This window comes from Hylobates moloch, unplaced genomic scaffold, assembly GCF_009828535.3.
Source record: "Hylobates moloch isolate HMO894 unplaced genomic scaffold, HMol_V3 SCAFFOLD_29, whole genome shotgun sequence".
Classification (NCBI taxonomy): domain Eukaryota; kingdom Metazoa; phylum Chordata; class Mammalia; order Primates; family Hylobatidae; genus Hylobates; species Hylobates moloch.
In genome coordinates this window covers 3,859,669-3,880,800 of record NW_026652304.1, presented here as the reverse complement: position 1 = coordinate 3,880,800, position 21,132 = coordinate 3,859,669, and the positions used below count along the sequence as shown (strand labels likewise).

The following is a 21,132-nucleotide window of genomic DNA, read 5'->3' as shown; positions in this document are numbered from 1 at the left end:
TTGAGAAAGGGACTCACTCTATTGCCCAGGCTGGAGTGCAGTGGTGCAATCACAGCTCACTGCAGCCTCAACTTTCTGGGTACAAGCAATCCCCACAACTCAGCCTCCTGAGTAGGTGGGACTACAGGCACATGCCCCCAAACCTGGATAATTTTTTGTAGAGCCAGGGTTTCACCATGATGCCCAGGCTGGTCTAAAACTCCTGAGCTCAAGCGATCTTCCTGCCTCAGCCTCCCAAAGTGCTGTGATCACAAGCATGAACTACCATGCCTGGCACTTAAATTTTCATTTTCTAATAATTTATTGTATTTTATAAAATTATGAATTGAAGTCATGATGAATTGGAAATTTGAAAAATCACCATAGATGGTTTGAGAGCACTACTCTTGCTAATGTCCTCACTCTCTCCTCCAGAAACACTTCTTGAAGGTATACCTTGTTTTTTTTATTACTACATATCCTATTTAGTCCTCAACCCACTCCAATCTGAATTATGCTCCCATGACATGACAAGTTACCTCATTTGCTGAACCCCCAATCCATATGCTGAAGTACTAACCACCAGTACCACAAGATGTGACTGTATTTGATAATTAAGATTAAATTAGGTCATTAGGGTGGGTCCTAATGCAGTATGACCTGTATCCCTGTAAGAGAAAATTTGGACATGGAGACGGAGACCCCAGACGCATGCACATGCAGAGGGACAAACATATCAGGACACAGCAAGGTGGTGGCCATCTGCAAGCCAAGGAGAATGGCCTCAGAAGAAACTAGACCTGCCAGTAACTAATCTTGGACTTCCAGTCTCCAGCACTCAAATAAATCTTAATTGTTTAAGCCACCCAGTCTGTGTTATTTTGTTATGGCAGCCCTAGCAAACTAATACACCACGTCACTAAAGTCAACAACATTATTTTTTCGCTCTCACCTTGGTCAATATCTCTTTCTTAGCAGTATTTGGCATTTTGACTATTCCCTCCCCTTCTTGAAACATTCTCTTACTGTGGCTTCCAAAACACTGAAAACCTTATTGGTTTTCTTCCTTTTCACCTATTTCTTCTCTGTCCCCTTTGCAGGTCTACCCCTTCCTACTAGCTATTAAATAATAAGCTTGGTTGCAGGCCATCTTATTATTTTGTCTATGTAACATCCCTTAGGTGACCTATTTCATATGCACGGCTCATACATACATACCTAGCTCCCTACTTGACATCTCCACTTAGAAAACTATAGCCAGATTTATGATCTTTCCCACCCAATTCTATTCTCTCTTAACATTCCCTTTCTTAATGTAGGGTATTATCATCCATCTATTTTTCTAAGCCAAAAACCTAAGTTATCCCCTTCTGTCATCACACACCATATGTAATCTATTACCAAGTCCTTGTCAATTTTACCACTCCCATCCCTCTTAATTCATTCATTTTCTTCACTGCTATTGCCCAAGCCCACATTACCCTCACAAACTACTGTGTTTCCTATCACATCTGTCCCCATATCTATCCTCACTCCTCTCTAACCCATTCTCATCCATTGCAGCCATCATTCTGAAATACAAATCTAATAATGTTATTACCCTGCTTGAAACACTTCTACACCTTTCTGCTGCTCTTAGGATAAAATTAATAAACAGTTCTGCAGAGTCAGGCCCCTATGGACTTTTCCAGTCACATTTCACAATCCTGTGTTCAGCACTCCAAGCATTTTCATTTTTTTGTGGCATCAGAATCTGCCAAAGCAGCCATGCAAAGGGACACACTCGCTAAACCCATTCCCATTAACTCTGTACTTCTTCAGATATCAGCTTTATTACCAGTTTGTTAGGAAGGGTTTTCTGGACCAGGCGCGGTGGCTCACGCTTGTAATCCCAGCACTTTGGGAGGCCGAGGCGGGTGGATCACGAGGTCAGGAGATCGAGACCACGGTGAAACCCCGTCTCTACTAAAAATATAAAAAATTAGCCGGGCGTGGTGGCGGGCACCTGTAGTCCCAGCTACTCGGAGAGGCTGAGGCAGGAGAATGGCGTGAACCCGGGAGGCGGAGCTTGCAGTGAGCCAAGATTGCGCCACTGCACTCCAGCCTGGGCGACAGAGCAAGATTCCATCTCAAAAAAACAAAACAAAAAAAACAAGGAAGGGTTTTTCTGAACTTCTTGATGTGGTTAAAAAAAAAAATCCCACTATTATATGAGTCCACAGTACCATGTAACTCTCCTCTCTTCATTCACACCATATATAGCTGTAATTCTACATGTATCTGGGTGATTATTTAATCTCCCTTACTAGGTAAGCTCCACAAAAGGGCAAGAACTTACCCAATGCAGAACAAAGAGCCTGAAACAGTGGTTGACCAATAAAAATTTGTTGAATAGGAAGAATGACTATAGCCCTCTTATAAATCAATTCTTTTTCTTTTTCTTTTTTTTTTTTTTTTTTGAGACGGAGTTTCGATCTTGTTGCCCAGGCTGGAGTGCAATGGTGCGATCTCAGCTCACCGCAACCCCCGCCTCCTGGGTTCAAATAATTCTCCTGCCTCAGCCTCTCGAGTAGCTGAGATTAGAGACATGCGCCACCACACCCAGCTAATTTTGTATTTTTAGTAGAGACGGGGTTTCTCCATGTTGGTCTGGCTGGTCTCTAACTCCCGACCTCAGGTGATCTGCCTGCCTTGGCCTCCCAAAGTGCTGGGATTACAGGCATAAGCCACTGCACTGGGACACAAAGACAGGCCAGGCGCGGTGGCTCACGCCTATAATCCCAGCACTTCGGGAGGCTGAGGCGGGCAGATAACGAGGTCAGGAGTTCGAGACCAGCCTGACCAACATGGTGAAACCTTATCTCTACTAAAAATACAAAAATTAGCCAGGCATGGTGCTGCGCACCTGTAACCCCAGCTACTCTGGAGGCTGACGCTGGAGAATTGCTTGAACTCGGGAGGTGGAGGTTGGGAGGTGGAGGTTGCAGTGAGCCAAGATTGTGCCACTGCACTCCAGCCTTGGTGACGAGGCTCTGTCTCAAAGAAAAAAAAAAAAAAAAAAATTAAAAGACGTAAAGTGGCAATGAAAAATAACCAATAGGCAGGGCGTGGTGGCTCACACCTGTAATCCCAGCACTTTGGGAGGCCGAGGCGGGCAGATCACGAGGTCACGAGTTCAAGACCAGCATGGCCAAGATGGTGAAACCCCATCTCTACTAAAAATACAAAAGTTAGCTGGGCACGGTGGCAGGCGCCCATAATCCCAGCTACTCAGGCTGCGGCAGGAGAATCACTTGAACCCAGGGGATGGAGGTTGCAGTGAGCCAAGACTGCGGCACTGCACTCCGACCTGGGTGACAGAGTGAGACTCTGTCTCAAAAACAAACAAACACCAAAACAAACCAATAAACAAATGCAGTGATCAAAGAAATGCAAATGTAAAATAAGATAGTGTTTCCATAACCTTAAACAGACAAAAATAATAATACCGAGGCTTTAGAAACATAGGCATTCTCATAGTAAACTGATAGGGAGAATATAAATTGGTACTACTGGCTGGGCGCGGTGCCTCATGCCTGTAATCCCAGCACTTTGGGAGGCTGAGACAGGCAGATCACTTGAGGTCAGGAGTTCAAGACCAGCCTGGACAACATGGTGAAACCCCGTCTCTACTAAAAATACAAAAAATTAGCCGGGCATGATGGCAGGCACCTGTAATCCCAGGTACCTGTGGGCTGGGGCAGGAGAACTGCTTGAATTTGGGATGCAGAGGTTGCAGTGAGCTGAGAACATGCCACTGTACTCCAGCCTGGGCAACAGAGTGAAACTCCATCTCAAAAAAATAAAATAAAATAATAAATTGGTACTATCTTTCTAGACAGCAATATCTATGAAAAGCCTTAACGTTTTTTAAGTTTTCTAAAACTTACTTTTAGGAAATCATTAGGTATGTACAAAGATTTAGCTATAAGGGTAATTACTGCAGTGCTGTCTATAATGGCAAATAATAAAGGAAACAAAGCCGATGCCCAAAAATGGGAGATTAGTTAAATAAAGTATATGATACATCTTTTTTGTTTGTTTGTTTGTTTTGAGACAGGGTCTGGCTCTGTTGCCCAGGCTGGAGTGCAGTGGCAGGATCACCCAGGCTTAGGCAATCCTCCCGCATCAGTCTCCCATGGTATTGAGCTTATAGGTGTGAGCCACTGCAGTCAGCAAATAAGTCTATTTTAATGTGGCTAGTAAAATTATTCTGTAGAAAACTTAATAACAAGTAAAATTGTACATGGTATATTACGTGAAAAAAGTAGGTTTTAGTATGTTCCCATTTTTTGCTTAAACAACAAGAATCAAAATACGCATAGATAAACCTATTCTGGTTTCCCACAGGAAAAAAGACTGGGAAACAAAATACACCAAAATATTGTTATTAACAGCGACGTTTGTATTTGCTTTCTAAATATTCTATGTTGATCATATTTTACTCCCATGACATGAAAAAAATGTATAAAAAGAAAAAATAGTAGTCTGAATGATGGCATTTCGAGGGAAAACAGACGTATTTCAGCTGCAGTATTACCAATCAAATAGATCTCAATCTAGACTGCTGCTTACCAGAATTATCTATTAACTTTTAAATGTGAGGACCCCATCCTTAAATTCATTTTGGTATAACATTATAACGTTATCTTAATTTGAGACTTTCATTTACTGGGATGCTTTTACAATTTCTAAGAAGGAAGATTTAATAGACTTCAGTATTTTTAAACTACACAGTAAAAGAAGAGATAAGAAAATAAAATATTTGATTAATCACCTGGTTTCATGCTGGCATTAATAGGTCTGGCAGCTGCTGCGGCCATCTGCTCTCGTCGAGGATCTTGGTAACTCATTTTACTAATGAATTCAATTGCTGCTTCTATACTTCTGTTGTTAGTTTTCTGAAGAGCTTGTATAACCATATCCTGATATGAAGTTTTAAAAAAAAGAAACAAAATTTAAATCTTATAATAATACAAGGGAAAGAACACTACGAGTTCCACTAGAGAAATCCATAATTATGAAGAACAGGGCCCCAAACCATGACATTAATGTTCTGTAAGTAGCTACTAAAATCCCCGCACAAAACCTCAACTTAAACAGGCAGGGCGCAGTGGCTCAAGCCACTCTGGGGGGCTGAGGTGGGCAGATCACTTAAGACCAGGAGTTCAAGACCAGCCTGACCAACATGGTGAAACCCAGTCTCTGCAAAGAAAACCACAAAAATTAGCTGGGTGTGCTGGCGCACGCTTGTAATTCCAGCTACTCAGGAGGCTGAGACATGAGAATTGTTTGAACCCAGGAGGTGGATGTTGCAGCGAGCTGAGACGACCACTGTATTCCAGCCTGGGAAACAGAGCAAGATGCTGTCTTGGAAAAAAAAAAAAAGAAAGAAAACAAATCCCTCAAATCTTCCAAATGTTTCTTTAGCATTTTCATCTTTATGTAACATATTTCTATTTCCTCCTAGGATTAACGTCTTTTTTAAAGTATTTTTAAATTTTTACTTTTTTCAACACACTATTGTTGGGTTGAATTAGGATTAACAACTTTTTGGGTACAATCATAGCAACATGATTCTGATTACTTCTAATTCTTTTTACTTTTTTTTTTGCTGAGATGGAGTTTCGCTCTTGTTGCCCAAGTTGGAGTGCAATAGTGCGATCGTGGCTCACTGCAACCTCTGCCTCCTGGGCTCAAGCGATTCTCCTGCCTCAGCCTCCCAAGTAGCTGGGATTACAGGTGCGCTCACCATGCTTGGCTTATTTTTTGTACTTTTAGTAGAGACAGCATTTTACCAGCCAGGCTGGTCTCAAACTCCTGACCTCAGGTGATCCACCCACCTCAGCCTCCCAAAGTGCTGGGATTACAGGCGTGAGCCACCGCTCCCAGCTTTCTAATTCTTATATAAACAATCAGAGACTATCAGATTGTTAAAAAGGTAGCAATCAAAATATAACAAACAACTCTTTTAGGCTGAGTGTGGTGGCTCACACCTGTTATCCCAGCACTTTGGGAGGCCAAGGCGGACAGATCACCTGAGGTCAGAGCTCCAGACCAGCCTGACCAACATGGTAAAACCCCATCTCTACTAAAAATATAAAATTGTCTGGGTGTGGTGGTGCGTGTCTATAATCCCAGCTGTTTGGGAGGCTGAGGCAGGAGAACCCGGGAGGTGGAGGTTGTGGTGAGTACAGATCATGCCACTGCACTCCAGCCTGGGCAACAAGAGTAAAACTCCGTCTTAAAAAAAAAAAAAAAAAAAAAAAAAGAACTACTTTTTTATATGAGTATTTTAGTATTTTATTAAGCACATTGCCATTGTGTATAGTAGTTCTGGCTCTTATCCTCTTAGAGATTACGTTTTCAGAGAACTATATTACAGGAATACAAATATAAGACAAAAGAAGATACTTAGACTATATATGATTATGTGATAAAGACTTTAGGAGACTATATAGAACGATGAAAAAAACAGAGGATTTGGAATCAGACAGATGTGAGTTTGAGTTCCAGCAGCTCTGCAGAGTGACACCTGGCAAGTTATTTCACATTTCAGAGGCTCAGTGTCTTTGCCTGTAATAGGTTCATAGGGTTGATGTGAGGATTAAATAAGAAAACATGTGAAGTACCAAACACAGTGCCTGCAGCTAAAATGTTGGCTGCTGTCTTCCATTCCTTGTACTTTATGTTTTATGTAAACATAAATCACTCACTATCATGCAGAAAGTATGCTGACATGCATTTTTCAAGAGGGAGGCAACTACTTACTTGTCCTAGAGGATTCAGTATTTCAAATGACATTTTTAAATGAGAAATGGCTTAGTAAGACTAATGGGTGAACAGGCTACTGACAGATGATCCTCCTATATGAAATGATAAGAGAAGAACGTGAGACCAGCCAAAGAAAGGATGTGGTAAGAACTTATTGCCTACCTAAGGTCATTTCTCCCTTTCTTGGAAAAAGTTACTGATTTTGTTGGAAGCAGCAAGGGTTGCCATAAAAATTTTGCTATGCCTGCCTGATCTAGGTACTGGTCCTTCCTCGACCCGGTTTCCTAGGCAACATATATGACACCTGTGCTAGAGCATGTTGCCACCAAGAAGTAAAATTTAAGATATTCATGAGTCCTAGGCTCTGAAATCTTTAAGACGTTGAGCTAATCGTAATTAACTGAATCACTATCTTGCTAAAAGCATTATTATTTAGATTTTTGTTAAAACCAAATACGTGCAAATGTAAAATAACAGAAATCACCCATTAAAATTCATCAGGGAGTGTTTAATTTTAAAACTGGTTAAGTCAAGTGAACTCTGTATGTATTTGTGCTATTATTACACAGCAGTAACACCTCCATTGGTAAGAAAATTGGCACCCACTACCCTTTTCCAATATTGTGGGAATCATTTTTCTTTTTTTTTTTTTTTTGAGATGGAGCCTCACTGTCGCCTGGGGTTGGAGTGAAGTGGCATGATCTCAGCTCACTGCAATCTCCGCCTCCCAGGTTCAAGCAGTTCTCCTGCCTCAGCCTCCAGAGAAGCTGGCATTTACAGGCGCCCGAAAACACGCCTGGCTAATTTATACTTTTTAGTAAATATATAAAAGGTTTTGCCTTGTTGGTCAGGTTGGTCTCGAACTCCTGACCTCAAGTGATCTACCCACCTTGGCCTCCTGAAGTGCTGGCATTACCGGTGTGAGCCACCGCACCTGGCCCATATTCTTGTTAAATGCACTAGAATTTCAGCCTTGTGATTTTGGTGATTACTATGCTAACCTTTATATTTTAATATTTATTGCTATGTTTTACAATATTTCTTACAGCTCTAAAAACATCAACCAAGCATTCATTAAGTGGAGGTGTTAGTGCCAGTGTGAAAAAGAACATGTTCAAATCAGTAACTTTGGAATGGGAGTCTTTTTTCTTTTTTTTTTTCATTAGAGACAGGGTCTTGCTCTGTTGCCCAGGCTGGAGTGCAGTGGTGCAACCACAACTCATTGCAGTCCCAATCTCCTGGGTTTGAGTGATCCTCCCACCTCAGCCTCCTAAGTGGTTGGGTACTACAAGAACATGCCACCACACCTGGCTGATTTTTAACTTTTTTTTTGTAGAGACAGGGTCTCACTATGTTGCCCAGGCTGGACTTGAACTCCTGGCCTCAAGCAATCCTTCTGCTTTGGCATCCCAGAGCACTGGAATTACAAGTGTGAACCATCACACCCAGCCAGAAGTCTTTTTTTTTTTTTTTTTGAGGCAGAGTCTCACTGTCGCCCAGGCTGGAGTGCAATGGTGTGATCTCAGCCCACTGCAACCTCTGCCTCCCAGGTGCAAGTGATGATTCTCCTACCTCAGCCACCCAAGTAGCTGGGACTACAGGCATGCGCCACCAGGCCCAGCTAATTTTTTTTTTTGTATATTTTGTAGGGTCGGAGTTTCACCATGTTGGCCAGGCTGGTCTTGAACGCCTGGCCTCAAGTGATCCACCCGCCTTGGCCTCCCAAAGTGCTAGGATACAGGCGTGAGCCACTATGCCTGGCCAGAAGTCTTATGTGATAAGAAAATATGTCCACATAATTATGCTTTTGTTTTTCATGCTTATAAGCAAAAATATACCCCAGTGATTGTATTATGTGCTCCAAGAATGCATCAATCCCATTTAACATTTATTCCTATGAGAAAATTAATCTTGAAATATTTGAGCTTTTAATTTTACAGGGTCACCAGAAACATATTCTCAAAAAAAAAAAAAAAGGCACTATCTTGAACTTGGCGTAGCTAATAAAAAGAGTAGGTTAAGGTTTCTGAAATGATAAAAAAGAATGAAGTGAAAACTAGATAATAATTTTGAAATACCAAGTTAGGATCTTGAACAAGATAAACTCTACAATATAATGGGATGCTACCAGAATGAGTGATTCAAGGAAGTAGAAGTGGACTGCCAGATTCTTTATATCACCATTGGTATAAATAATACCATACTTCTGCACTGTCTGGGAAGTGAGGTGAACCTCTGCCCAGCCACCTCACGGTCTGGGAAGTGAGGAGCGCCTCTGCCTGGCCGCCGCACTGTCTGGGAAATGAGTCCTCTGCCCGGCTGCCCCATTGTCTGGGAAGTGAGGGGTGCCTCTGCCTGGCCGCTGTGCAACGCTCCAAGTGTGAAGTGACAGCCTTGTGTGTGATCTTTCTGCCCTCCCCAAGTTTGCATTTTGACATTAAAGTTTACTTTTTAATTAAAAAATAAAATAAAATAAATAACACCATACTTCATTATTTGGACAAACAGGGAATGATAAATGTCTAAATACTTTCAATAAAGCAATCTTATGACAATTTGAAATGTGTAATTACAATAAAGCTATCATTTGTGTAGTAGCACTTCAATGAAAAAAAGCACAAACATATCTTTGTAATACAAACCAATTATTGTTATTATTATCAATAATGAATAAAGCATTGACCAATGCCTTAGATTTCTTAAAACTGTCTTTATTAGAAAGAACTTTTAATTACCTTAAAGGTATAGGCCATGTCACTATCCTGACTGATGGGTGGTGTGCACACATAGTAAGAGCTCCATAAATACATATTACTGGGTGACTTATCTGACATAACACATTACCACTTGGGGCCTTTATAGCTATGTGATTTCATAACTTCTCTTTGCTTAGCAATATGTAAAAGGAAAGAATAAGATCAATAATTATTCTTTGCCTTTTGGCTAAGGGATTAGGAAGAAAGTGCTTGGGACAATCTCCACTCAAGCCATTTCTTTAATCCTCCAAATACTAACGAGAAAAACATTATCCCAGGTCCTTCCCTCCTCCTCTCTCTATTTCCTGGTCCAAATCCAGTATTTTTAGAACAGTTAAGTATAAAAATGATAGAAAATAATATTAATCAAATAAGTAAATAGAATGTGCCAGAAATAAAATTTCTTTTTTTTTGGCTGGGTGTGGTGGCTCACGCCTGTAATCCCAGCACTCTGGGAGGCCAAGGTGGGCGGATCACGAGGTCAGGAGTTCGAGACCAGCCTGGCCAACATGGTGAAACCCCATCTCTACTAAAAATACAAAAATTAGCCAGGCGTGGTGGTGGGCGCCTATAGTCCCAGCTACTTGGGAGGCTGAGGCAGTAGAATTGCTTGAACCCGAGAGGCAGAGGTTGCGGTGAGCCGAGATCGCACCACTGCACTCCAGTTTGGGTGACTGAGCAAGGCTCCGTCTCAAAAAATATAAAAAATAAAAAATAAAACTTTTTTTTCCTTCTAGTTTAGTTGTAAATCTCCCTTTTCAAATCCTTTACTATAATGCATACTTAGGTTCTCATTTTTTAAATTAAATACAGATATATATGGAAATTCAGTCACCAAAAAAACACACAAAACAACAAAAAACAAACAGTGAAAGAATTTTCCGGCCGGGCGCAGTGGCTCACGCCTGTAATCCCAGCACTTTGGGAGGCCGAGGCGGGCGGATCACGAGGTCAGGAGATCGAGACCATCCTGGTTAACACAGTGAAACTCCGTCTCTACTAAAAATACAAAAAATTAGCCGGGCGAGATGGCGGGCGCCTGTAGTCCCAGATACTCGGGAGGCTGAGGCAGGAGAATGGAGTGAACCCGGGAGGCTGAGCTTGCAGTGAGCCGAGATCGCGCCACTGCACTCCAGCCTGGGCGACAGCGAGACTCTGCCTCAAAAAAAAAAAAAAAAAGAATTTTAGGAGTAGTTATCTTTATACAGTGAAGCTAAGTATAATTTTCAGCTTCTTCTTTACACTTTTAAATTGTTAACAGAAAATAGGCAATATTTTTGCAATCAGAAAAAACATTACTATAATTTTGAAAAATGTAATTAACTGTTTTTTTGAGATGGAGTTTCCCTCTTGTTGACTAGGCTGGAGTGCAATGGTGCGATCTCGGCTCACTGTAACCTCTGCCTCCTGGGTTCAAGCGATTATCCTGCCTCAGTCTCCCAAGTAGCTGGGATTACAGGCATGTGCCACCATGCCCAGCTAATTTTGTATTTTTAGTAGAGACAGGGTTTCACCATGTCGGTTAGGCTGGTCTGGAACTCCTGACCTCAGGTGATCCACCCACCTTGGCTTCCCAAAGGGCTGGGATTATAGGCGTGAGCCACCGCGCCTGGCCTAACTTTTGATTATTCACATTTGGCTAAATTTTACATTGCCCTTCTAAAATGACTCCTGACACCTAAAATATTCATGCTCACAAGGTATGTTATCATAAGAAGCAAATTCTATTAATAATCTAAATGAAATGATTAAATACATGGGTTATGAAAAAACTTCAAAATGAATTCTGAAGAGAAATATTAAAGACTTGGCAGTTAGCCTGAAGTGAAATTTTGTTAGTTTTTGTGAATTTAAGATTTGGGCCTGAGAACACAACTGCTTACACAAACTCGTAACTATAATTCTTTCTCCCTACTATAAAGTTAAATTTCATATCCTTGGAACTATCATTTCCCCAACAGCCACTTAGTTCACCAAGCTTGTATTTCACACAAACAGATGTCCTTCCCCTACCCTCACCTGTGCCTTTCTTCAACTGCACTTCCATTCTGACTTCATGACCTGGCCTTTTAAATTCCAGAAACTCCAGAATTTAGTGATACATATCACAGAAGAAACTAAAGAAATAATATTATTTTGTAACATCAATTAATGGAATTATAAACATAACATTCTTTGCTGATAGAATACATAAATGTGTATACAGAGTTAAATTCTCCCAAAGGAAACATTTTGGCATGTTATCACCCAAAAAGTGTTATGTAGCATAAGGTAAGAAGAATCCTTTCTTTTGTCTTTAAACATTCTTACCTCATCAAATCCAGCAGCTTGCAAGTCTTGAAGCATTTGTGGATTAACTTCTGAAGTACTCCGAGAAGAATTTGTTTCATTTGCAAATGGAAGCAGAGAGTTTCGAATTTCCTGCAAGGCTTTATGATGCGTCCCAAATTTGGGTGGATTTCTGACTTGTCGAGGATCTTCGGTTGACATTTTATTCATGTTATGCTCAGCCTTAGCAGCATCAGATGGTTTAGATAAATTCCTAAGGGATTCCCGAATTTCTTGTAACATTTGTCGGCTACTGCCAGTATAGTTACTGGCAGGAAAGGTCTTAGGCCTCATTTGTCTATATCCTTCTGGCTTTTCACTCCTCTTCATGAAAACATCTATATATGTAGCCCACACGAAGGACTTCTTTATTTGATAGATCCAGAGCTTTCTTCTGAGCAAAAGTGAAAATGATCCTTCAAGGAAGTCCCCAGGACTGTTAAAATTCTTTAGGATATAAATAATTAACTATATAAAAGAAAGAAAGAAAGCTATAAATTAGTTAATAAAGCAGTACCATGTATTAGACGAAAAGTCCATTGATACAGGGGTTAAGAGATTCAGGTTATAGTTCTGACTCCATTAAGGATTACTCCGGGTTCAGGACAAGTTACTTAATCTCTCCATGCCTACTTCCTAGCCAATAACCTAGATTTACCTCAAATAGTAGCTATGATGATTTAAAAAAAAAAAAAGTTCTTTAGTAAGCATACAAAGCATTTATACTAATGCCAGGGATTATTAAGTGAACAATAAAACAGGTAACCTCTTATTAACAACTCCACCTAGAGGATCAAATTTTAAATTTTACAAATCAGACTTCAAGATTTCTTTTTTTTTTTTGAGACGGAATCTCGCTCTGTCGCCCAGGCTGGAGTGCAGTGGCGCAATCTCGGCTCACTGCAAGCTCTGCCTCCCGGGTTCACGCCATTCTCCTGCCTCAGCCTCTCCGAGTAGCTGGGACTACAGGTGCCCGCCACTACACCCAGCTAATTTTTTTTTTTTTTGTATTTTTAGTAGAGACGGGGTTTCACCGTGGTCTCGATCTCCTGACCTCGTGATCTGCCCGCCTCAGCCTCCCAAAGTGCTGGGATTACAAGTGTGAGCCACCGTGCCCGGCCTCAAGATTTCTTTAGAAGGGTATTGTCGCTTTAAATTTTTTTTTAATTTTTTAATTTTTATTTTTTGAGATGGAGTCTCACTCTGTCACCCAGACTGAAGTGGAGTGGTGTGATCTTCGCTCACTGCAAACTCTGCTTCCCCGGTTCAAGCAATTCTACTGCCTCAGCCTCCCCAATAGCTGGGAATTACAGGCACCCGCCACCACACCCAGCTAACTTTTTTTGTATTTTTAGTAGAGATGGGGTTTCGCCATGTTGGCCAGGCTGGTCTTGAACTCCTGACCTCATGATCCGCCCACCTTGGCCTCCCAAAGTGCTGGGATTACAGCTGTGAGCCACCGCATCCAGCCTTTTTTTTTTTGAGACAGAATCTTGCTCTACCACCCAGGCTAGAGTGCAGGAGTGTAGTGGTGCGACCTTGGCTCACTGCAACCTCCGCCTCTCAGGTTCAAGTGATTCTCATGCCTCAGCATCCCACGTAGCTGTGATTACAGACGTCTGCCACCACGCCCAGCTGATTTTTGTATTGTTTAGTACAGATGGGGTTTCACTATGTTGGTCAGGCTGGTCTCGAACTCCTGGCCTCAAGTGATTCACCTGCCCTGGCCTCCCAAAGTGCTAGGATTGCAGGCTTGAGCCACTGCACTCTTCCACTTTAAAAAGATTTTTAAACCACTATTTCGGAAAGTCCCTTTATGCTTCAAAAACAGATGCCTGAGTTTATTTTCCAAGCTATGAACTAGGACTCTGATATGGTTTGGATCTGTGTCCCCCTCAAATCTCATGTCAAACTTTAGTCCCCACTGTTGAAGGTGGGGTCTGGTGGGAGGTGGTTGGGTCTTATAGATGAATCTCATGAATGGCTTAGCTGGATATACAGTACTCTTGTGAGTACTAGAAAAGCACAGCACTTGTAATGGAAAGCAACAACAAAAAATGAGATTCAAGTACTTGTTCAGGGGCCAGGCATGGTGGCTCAGGCCTATAATCACAGCACTTGGGAGGCCAAGAAGGGAGGACTGCTTGAGCTCAGGAATTTGAGACCAGCCTGGGCAACATAGGGAGACCCTGTCTACATTAAAAAAAAAAAATTACTTGTTCTGTTAATTAGTAGCAGTGTGGACTTGGGCATTTAATTCTCTGAAACTGACTCCTGAGACATAAAGTGGTTATCAACATCTACCTTATAAATTGAACTAGGATTAAAGAGGAACAATGCAACACAAGTAAAGGAATATACACACAAGTATGTGAAGATGTAGGCTGTTCCTTGCAGCATCATTTATAACAGCAAAAATTGACACCAGTCTAGATGCTCATCAGTGGAGGATTGTTCACGTAATTCATAGTACATTTATATAATATACATCTAAGTCAAAAAGAATGATGCAGTTCTTTTTTTTTGAGATGGAGTTTCACTCTTGTTCCCCAGGCTGGAGTGCAATGGCGCGATCTTGGCTCACTGCAACCTCCACCTCTCGGGTTCAAGTGATTCTCCTGCCTCAACCTCCCGAATAGCTGGGATTACAGGCATGCACCACCATGCCCAGTTAATTTTGTATTTTTAGTAGACGGGATTTATCCATGTTGGTCAGGTTGGTCTCAGACTCCCGACCTCAGGTGATCCGCCCACCTCAGCCTCCCAAAGTGCTGGGATTACAGGCGTGAGCCACTGTGGCCGGCAGAATGATGTAGTTCTATATGATGTACAGACATAAACAGATACCCAAATGTATCCTAAGCAAAAAAAGCAAATTCACCATACTGTATATAAAACTAACCTATTTTCTGTTCTAAAATTAGATTATAATTTATTGCTGTGAAAATATGCTAAAAAACAGTTTAAATGGGTAAACTTAGGGTTGTTTTTTTTTTTTTTTTTGAGACAGGGTCTTATTCTGTTGCTCAGGCTGGAGTACAGTGGTTTGATCACAGCTCACTGCAGCCTCAACCTCCTGTGCTCATGTGATCTTCCTGCCTAAGCCTCCCAAGTAGCTGGGAATGCAGGAACATGCCGCCCTGCCCAGCCAATTTGTTAATTTTTTGTAAAACAAAGTCTCCCTATGTTGCTCAGGCTGGTCTTGAACTCCTGGGTTCAAGTGCTCAGGTAAGCCTCCTGCCTCAGCCTCCCAAAGTGGTGGGATTATAGGCATGAGCCACCCCACCCAGCCTGAGTAAACTTTATATTATATAAATTGTATGTTAATAGAGCTGTTAAAATATACCCATTTTTAATTTTTTAAAATTTATATTTATAGAAATTAATTATACACACACACACACACACACATTTGCAGCAGGCCTGAGACATGACGAAGCCCTGTAGCAGCCATTAGAAGTAGTTTCCTGATGACTTCACCTCATAAATCAGTGCTCTCATGGCACAATTGCTAAATTAGCTATGAATCAATCAAACTCTATGACAAGCAGCTCACATTTCTCCACTTTGAAAAAAAAAAGATGAACTTTTTCATTGCCTGAAAATTACACATATTCTATCTATAACATAGTAATACATGAATAATATAATTATTTTGTAAATGAAATTAGGATGGACCTACCATGTGCTTTTTATGAAGGAAGCTGGTCCCTAAAGCATTTTCTTTTCTAAGCTTTCCCAAAATATTAATTTAATAGCTTACTAATGCGTTTTTCTAAGCTTAACATTTAGCTCACCAGTCTAAAGTTTGCAGAATTCACCTCTGGCCCTTTCTAAAAGTGAAGATACTTTCTATGTTAGGTCTTCTGAAACCTACCATTTCTCCATGATCAAGGATTAACACTGTTGCGGAATCTTACATGTCAGTTCTTTCAGTATCTGGATTGCAATTCATTTATAGGATCTAGGTATTCTTTCAATATCTCACTTATTTTGGGTTTCAATTGTAAGTTGATCATCACTTTATTATTATTGTTATTTTACCATTTCCAAGATCATTCTGAGACAGAGGGAGAAAAAAAAAAAGAAAAGAAACATAGTTTTGCTTCTGTCAAAATATTTGCTTCCATTTCCCTATAATGGGACCTGGTCACCAGTAGGTAGTGCAAAAATATTTGAACTTAGAAATGCAGGTAACTTGCCCCTTCTTTCTGCTGTTAAAAAAAATATAGCATGCATCCTTATTGAAAAATTCAAGTATTTATATAAATATATACAGTAGAAAAAAGTAGAAGCCCCTCATAATTCACCTTCCTCAAGAGTGAAAATCACTGTAGTGGGCTGAATAATGGCCTCTCAAAAGATATTCCTGAGCCAGGTGCGGTGGCTCACACCTATAATCCCAACACTTTGGGAGGCCAAGGCGGGCAGATCACCTGAGGTCGGGAGTTTGAGGCCAGCCTGACCAACATGGAGAAACCCCGTCTCTACTAAAAATACAAAATTAGCTGGGTGTGGTGGCACATGCCTGTAATCTCGGCTACTCGGGAGGCTGAGGCAGGAGAATTGCTTGAACCCGGGAGGTGGAGGCTGTGGTGAGCAGAGATCGCGCCATTGCACTCCAGCCTGGGCAACAAGAGTGAAACCCGGTCTCAAAAAAAAAAAAAAAAAAAAAAATAGATATTCCTGGCTTATGCCTGTAATCCCAACACTTTGGGAGGCCAAAGTGGGAGGATCACTTGAGCTCAGGAGTTCAAGACCAGCCTGGGTGGGCAACATGGCAAAACCCCATCTCCACAAATACTACAAAAAATGAGCTGAGTGTGGCAGTGTGTGTGGCTGTAGTCCCAGCTGCTCAGGAGACTGAGGTGGGAGGATCACTTGAGCGAAGGAGGTAGAGGCTACAGTGAGCCATGACTGTACCACTGCACTACAGCCTAGGAGAGACAGTGAGACCCTGTCTCAAAACAACAACAACAACAAAAAAACATAGTCCCCCTCCTAATCTTTTCTGGAACTTGTAAATGTTATCTTATTTGGAAAAAGGGATGTCGCAGATGTGATTAAGGATTTTGAGATTAAGTGATTGTCATGGATTAACCAAGTAAGTCCCACATGCAGTTACAAATGTCCTTTTGAGAGGCAGAAGGAGGTCTGATTCACACAGAAAAAGGAAGGCAATGTGATGATGAAGTCAGAAGCCAAGGATGTCAGCAGCCAACAGAAGCTGGAAGTGGCAAGGGACAGCTTCTCTCCTAGAGCCTCTGGAGGAAAACTGGCCTTGCTAATGCCTTGATTTTAGACTTCTGGCCTCCAGAACTGTGAGAGGATAAATTTATGTTGTTTTAAGCCATCAGGTTTATAGTGATTTGTTACATAAGACACAGGAAACTAATAATAATCATTATTAATACTGAATATTCTAACACATACTACTATTAACCAAAATGGGATCATAATACACAAAATTGGACATCTTTTTTTTTTTTTTTTGAAGAGGAGTCTTGCTCTGTCGCCCAGGCTGGAGTGCAGTAGGGTGATCTTGGCTCACTGCAACCTCTGCCTCCCTGGTTCAAGCAATTCTGCCTCAGCCTCCTGAGTAGCCAGGATCACAGGTGCGCACCACCACGCCAGGCTAATTTTTGTATTTTTAGTAGAGATGGGGTTTCACCATGTAGGTCAGGCTGGTCTCGAACTCCTGACCTCGTGATCTGCCCGCCTCGGCCTCCCAAAGTGCTGGGATTACAGGTATGAGCCACTGCACCCGGCTGGACATCTCATTCTTTTACATAATCATGGGGAATTATGAGAAGACACTGGGGTCTGGGGGTTTACGCCTCTAATCCCAATACTTTGGGAGGCCCAGGTGGAAGTATCAATTGAGGCAAGGAGTTCAAGACAAGAAGAGAATGTATTGTTGCCCAAATTTTTCTTATCTTACCTTTTCCCCCCATAACATTTCATGAGATTTACATTCCATGCAGTAAATATACTGCATTAGAAAATGCTGGACCAGAGAAATTCATTCTCTAGTCCTACACTCTGATGTAACTCCTGACATTGAGTGCACAAAGGTCAGAGAAAGGACTGAGTTCTGGTATATGTGTAACAATGTGTTTTAGGTTTAAATAACTGAAAACTTATTTTAAGCATATTTCTATCATCTACATGTTGAAAAAAATACTTGTGGATAAAATAAATAATGTCTGGAATTTATTTCAAAATAATTTGGTTGTGTGCTGAAGGGGTTGGGGATATAAATGAGACAAAAGTTATCATTTGTTGAAAACTGTTGTAGCTGAGTAATGGGTATATGAGGGTTCACTGTACTAGTCTCTTTCTTTTTATTATTTATTTTTTAGAGACAGGGGCTCACCATGTTGCCCAGGCTAGTCTTGAACTCCTGGCACCAAGCAATCCTACTGCCTTGGCCTTTCTCTTTACTTTTGTGTGTTCTTGAAGTTTTCCAAAATAGAGAGTTAAAAAAGAAAAAAAAAGGAAAAGAAATGACTGGATCCTAGAATGGTTCTGCTACAAATTCTTATTTAAATATATGCAGTTAAAATACACAGGATTTATTTTAAAGAAACTATTATTTCCATCAAACAATATCACTTCATTTATCAGGGGAAATAACAGAAGCATTACATTTGAATATTCATTTCAATTTTAATAGTACGAGACCAGCCTGGTCAATATGGTGAAACCCCGTCTCTACTAAAAATACAAAAATTAGCTGGGCATGGTGGCAGGCACCTGTATTCCCAGCTACTCGGAAGGCTAAGGCAGGAGAATCGCTTGAATCACAGAGGCAGAGGTTGCAGTGAGCCGAGATTGCACCACTGCACTCCAGCCTGGGCGAGAGACTCAGTCTAAAAAAAAAAAAATTCAATTGTAAGATAATCTAAATCTTCTGATTTCAAAAACGCTGAAATGGAGGAATTGTGTATATCTTTAGCCAATTGCTTTTGGTAAATATATTGTGGCAGAGACTATATTCACATACAGTACTCGACTCCATTTCCCAGATTTGGCCAAAGCTGGATGAGCAGATGTAACATATCTCAATTCTGGACTGAGGCAGTTAAAAGTCACTTTGCTTCGGTTTTCCTGCTTTAATGACAATGTAGGTTACATTCTGAGATGGTGGCTTGACAATATGGAAGGAAGGTGGATCCCTAAGCCACTGGATGGAGAACCCTACTGACTCCCACTGAACTCTGAGCAAGAGAAACATTTCTGTTGTGTTAAGCCATTGATATTTGGGGATTTGTTACCACAAAACAGCCTAATAATATTGTGAAAATAGACAAAGACTGCCCAAATGGAAACAAACAGAGGCTATTTAATCAGATCTTACTATATAGGTAGGGAGTCAACCACTGTCAACTTGTGCTTGGCAAAGATTCAAAGGCAAGCAGAGGAGTGGGAAATCTTTATACTAAAAAAAGGGGGAAGACTTCAGGTATGCTCTGATTGTAGGTTGTTGGCATGGGAAACTGGAGGTGGGCTAACTGGTGTAAACCAAAAATAAAATTGTAAGTCCCTCAACCATCTGAATGAACCCCTCCTCTCAGCCAAGGGCATTTGAAAGTTAACCTGAAAAACTAGTTCCAGCCATGATGGGAAGCGGGGTTTGGCCATACCTCATTATTCCCTCCTCCCTTTTGGAATTCAAGCACAGCTGACCAGCATTAACATTAAAACAAATCTTAAGACTGACAAATCAGACTCTCTGTAGCAATAAGATACCCAATTCCAGCCTGACTCTAGCATAGTATCACATGACAGATGGCAGGCCCTGAAAGAAATCCAAGTATTTGACCCCAAATTATGTTTCTTTGCCATATCTTCAAACAGTCCTGCAAAGCTCTCTCTTGTGGGGAAAATCTACATTCTGAAGATAATTCCCTTCCTTTCTCAGGCCTTTTGCCTGATCCAGGAGAGAATCAACCCTGATAAGAAACATTTACAATGTATTATCTCTGAAGCCTGCCACCTGTAGGCTTCCTTTACATAATGGGAACTTTGGTCTCCACAACCCCTTACCTTAACTCAGACATTCCTTCCTATTGATTCTATCTGCATAATGGGAACCCTGGTCTCCACAACCCCTTATATATATATTTTTTTTTAGATGGAGTCTCACTCTGTTGCCCAGGCTGGAATGCAGTGGCTTGATCTTGGTTCACCACAATCTCTGCCTTCCAGGTTCAAGTGATTCTCCTGCCTCAGCCTCCTGCGTAGCTGGGATTACTGGTGTGCGCTACCATGCCTAGCTCATTTTTGTATTTTTAGTAGAGATGGGGTTTCACTGTGTTGGCCAGGCTGGTCTCAAACTCCTGACCTCGTGATCCACCTGCCTCGGCCTCCCAAGGTGTTGGGATTATAGGCGTGAGCCACTGTGCCTGGCCACAACCCCTTATCTTAACCTAGATACTCCCTTCTATTGATTCTAGGTCTTTAGACAGTAACAACACTTTCAACCAACTGCCAATCAGAAAATCTGTCAATCTACCTATGACCTGGAAGCCATCTGCTTCAAGGTGTCTTCCTTTCTGGACCTAATCAATGTACGTCTTACATATACTGATTGATGTCTTATGTCTCCCTAAAATGTATAAAACCAAGCTGTAGTCTGATCACTTTGGGCACATGTTCTCAGGAGCTCCTGAGGGCTGTGTCATGGGGCAATGGCCACTCATATTTGGCTTAGAATAGATCTCTTAAAATATTTTACAGTTTGACTCTTTGTTGACACTGGAAGTGGGGTATCCTATGTGGTTGATTTGGGAAGCATATTTGGCTTTCTCTGAGTCGTCCCGAATTGGAAGTAGGCACAAAAATTAGCGAAGCTGGTAATTACTGACCAAGTCCTGACAGTTTGGGCCTATTGCTACATAGGTCATGGGTCAGAGTTCTAGTTTTATATATGATCTGGCCATTGTCCATCTGTATATTCTAGTGTTTCATTATCCTAATACAGAAAACTGGTACCTGGAAGTGAGGTGCTGCTACAATAAAAACCTATGCAGTCCTGCCTTAGTGATACTGCCTTAGTAGTCAGGTTGAGGGCTGAGAGGAAGCAGATACCAGAGACTGGAAAGATGGAGGATCATGTCTTATAGTGGCAAAATATCTGGTAAAGCTGTTGCCTATAATAACTTTTCATACAACTACAAGGTCAGTGAACATACAAAGAGGCTACTGACCTTGTAGTCTTATAAGAGTTTGGTAAAGAGGATTTTGGAAGTGA

The 21,132-nt window shown here is 41.3% G+C and overlaps 1 protein-coding gene across 4 annotated transcripts in view; it reads right to left on the bottom strand.

The window, feature by feature from the left end:
- LOC116463238 (serine/threonine-protein kinase LATS1) overlaps positions 1-21,132 on the bottom strand; it is a 58,659-nt gene that overhangs the window by 29,780 nt on the left and 7,747 nt on the right. For 2 of the 4 annotated variants that reach the window (XM_058434515.1, XM_032146265.2), the window contains exons 1-2: positions 6,790-6,859; positions 4,796-4,943 (exon numbers count right to left, since the gene is read on the bottom strand). In XM_058434515.1, coding sequence (XP_058290498.1) covers positions 4,796-4,943; positions 6,790-6,822 — 181 coding nt within the window. In that variant the 5' untranslated portion in view covers positions 6,823-6,859. Of the gene's footprint in view, positions 1-4,795; positions 4,944-6,789; positions 6,860-11,567; positions 11,632-11,858; positions 12,345-21,132 lie in introns of those variants that run through there. The other 2 variants (XM_032146264.2, XM_058434514.1) reach the window with 2 other exon arrangements.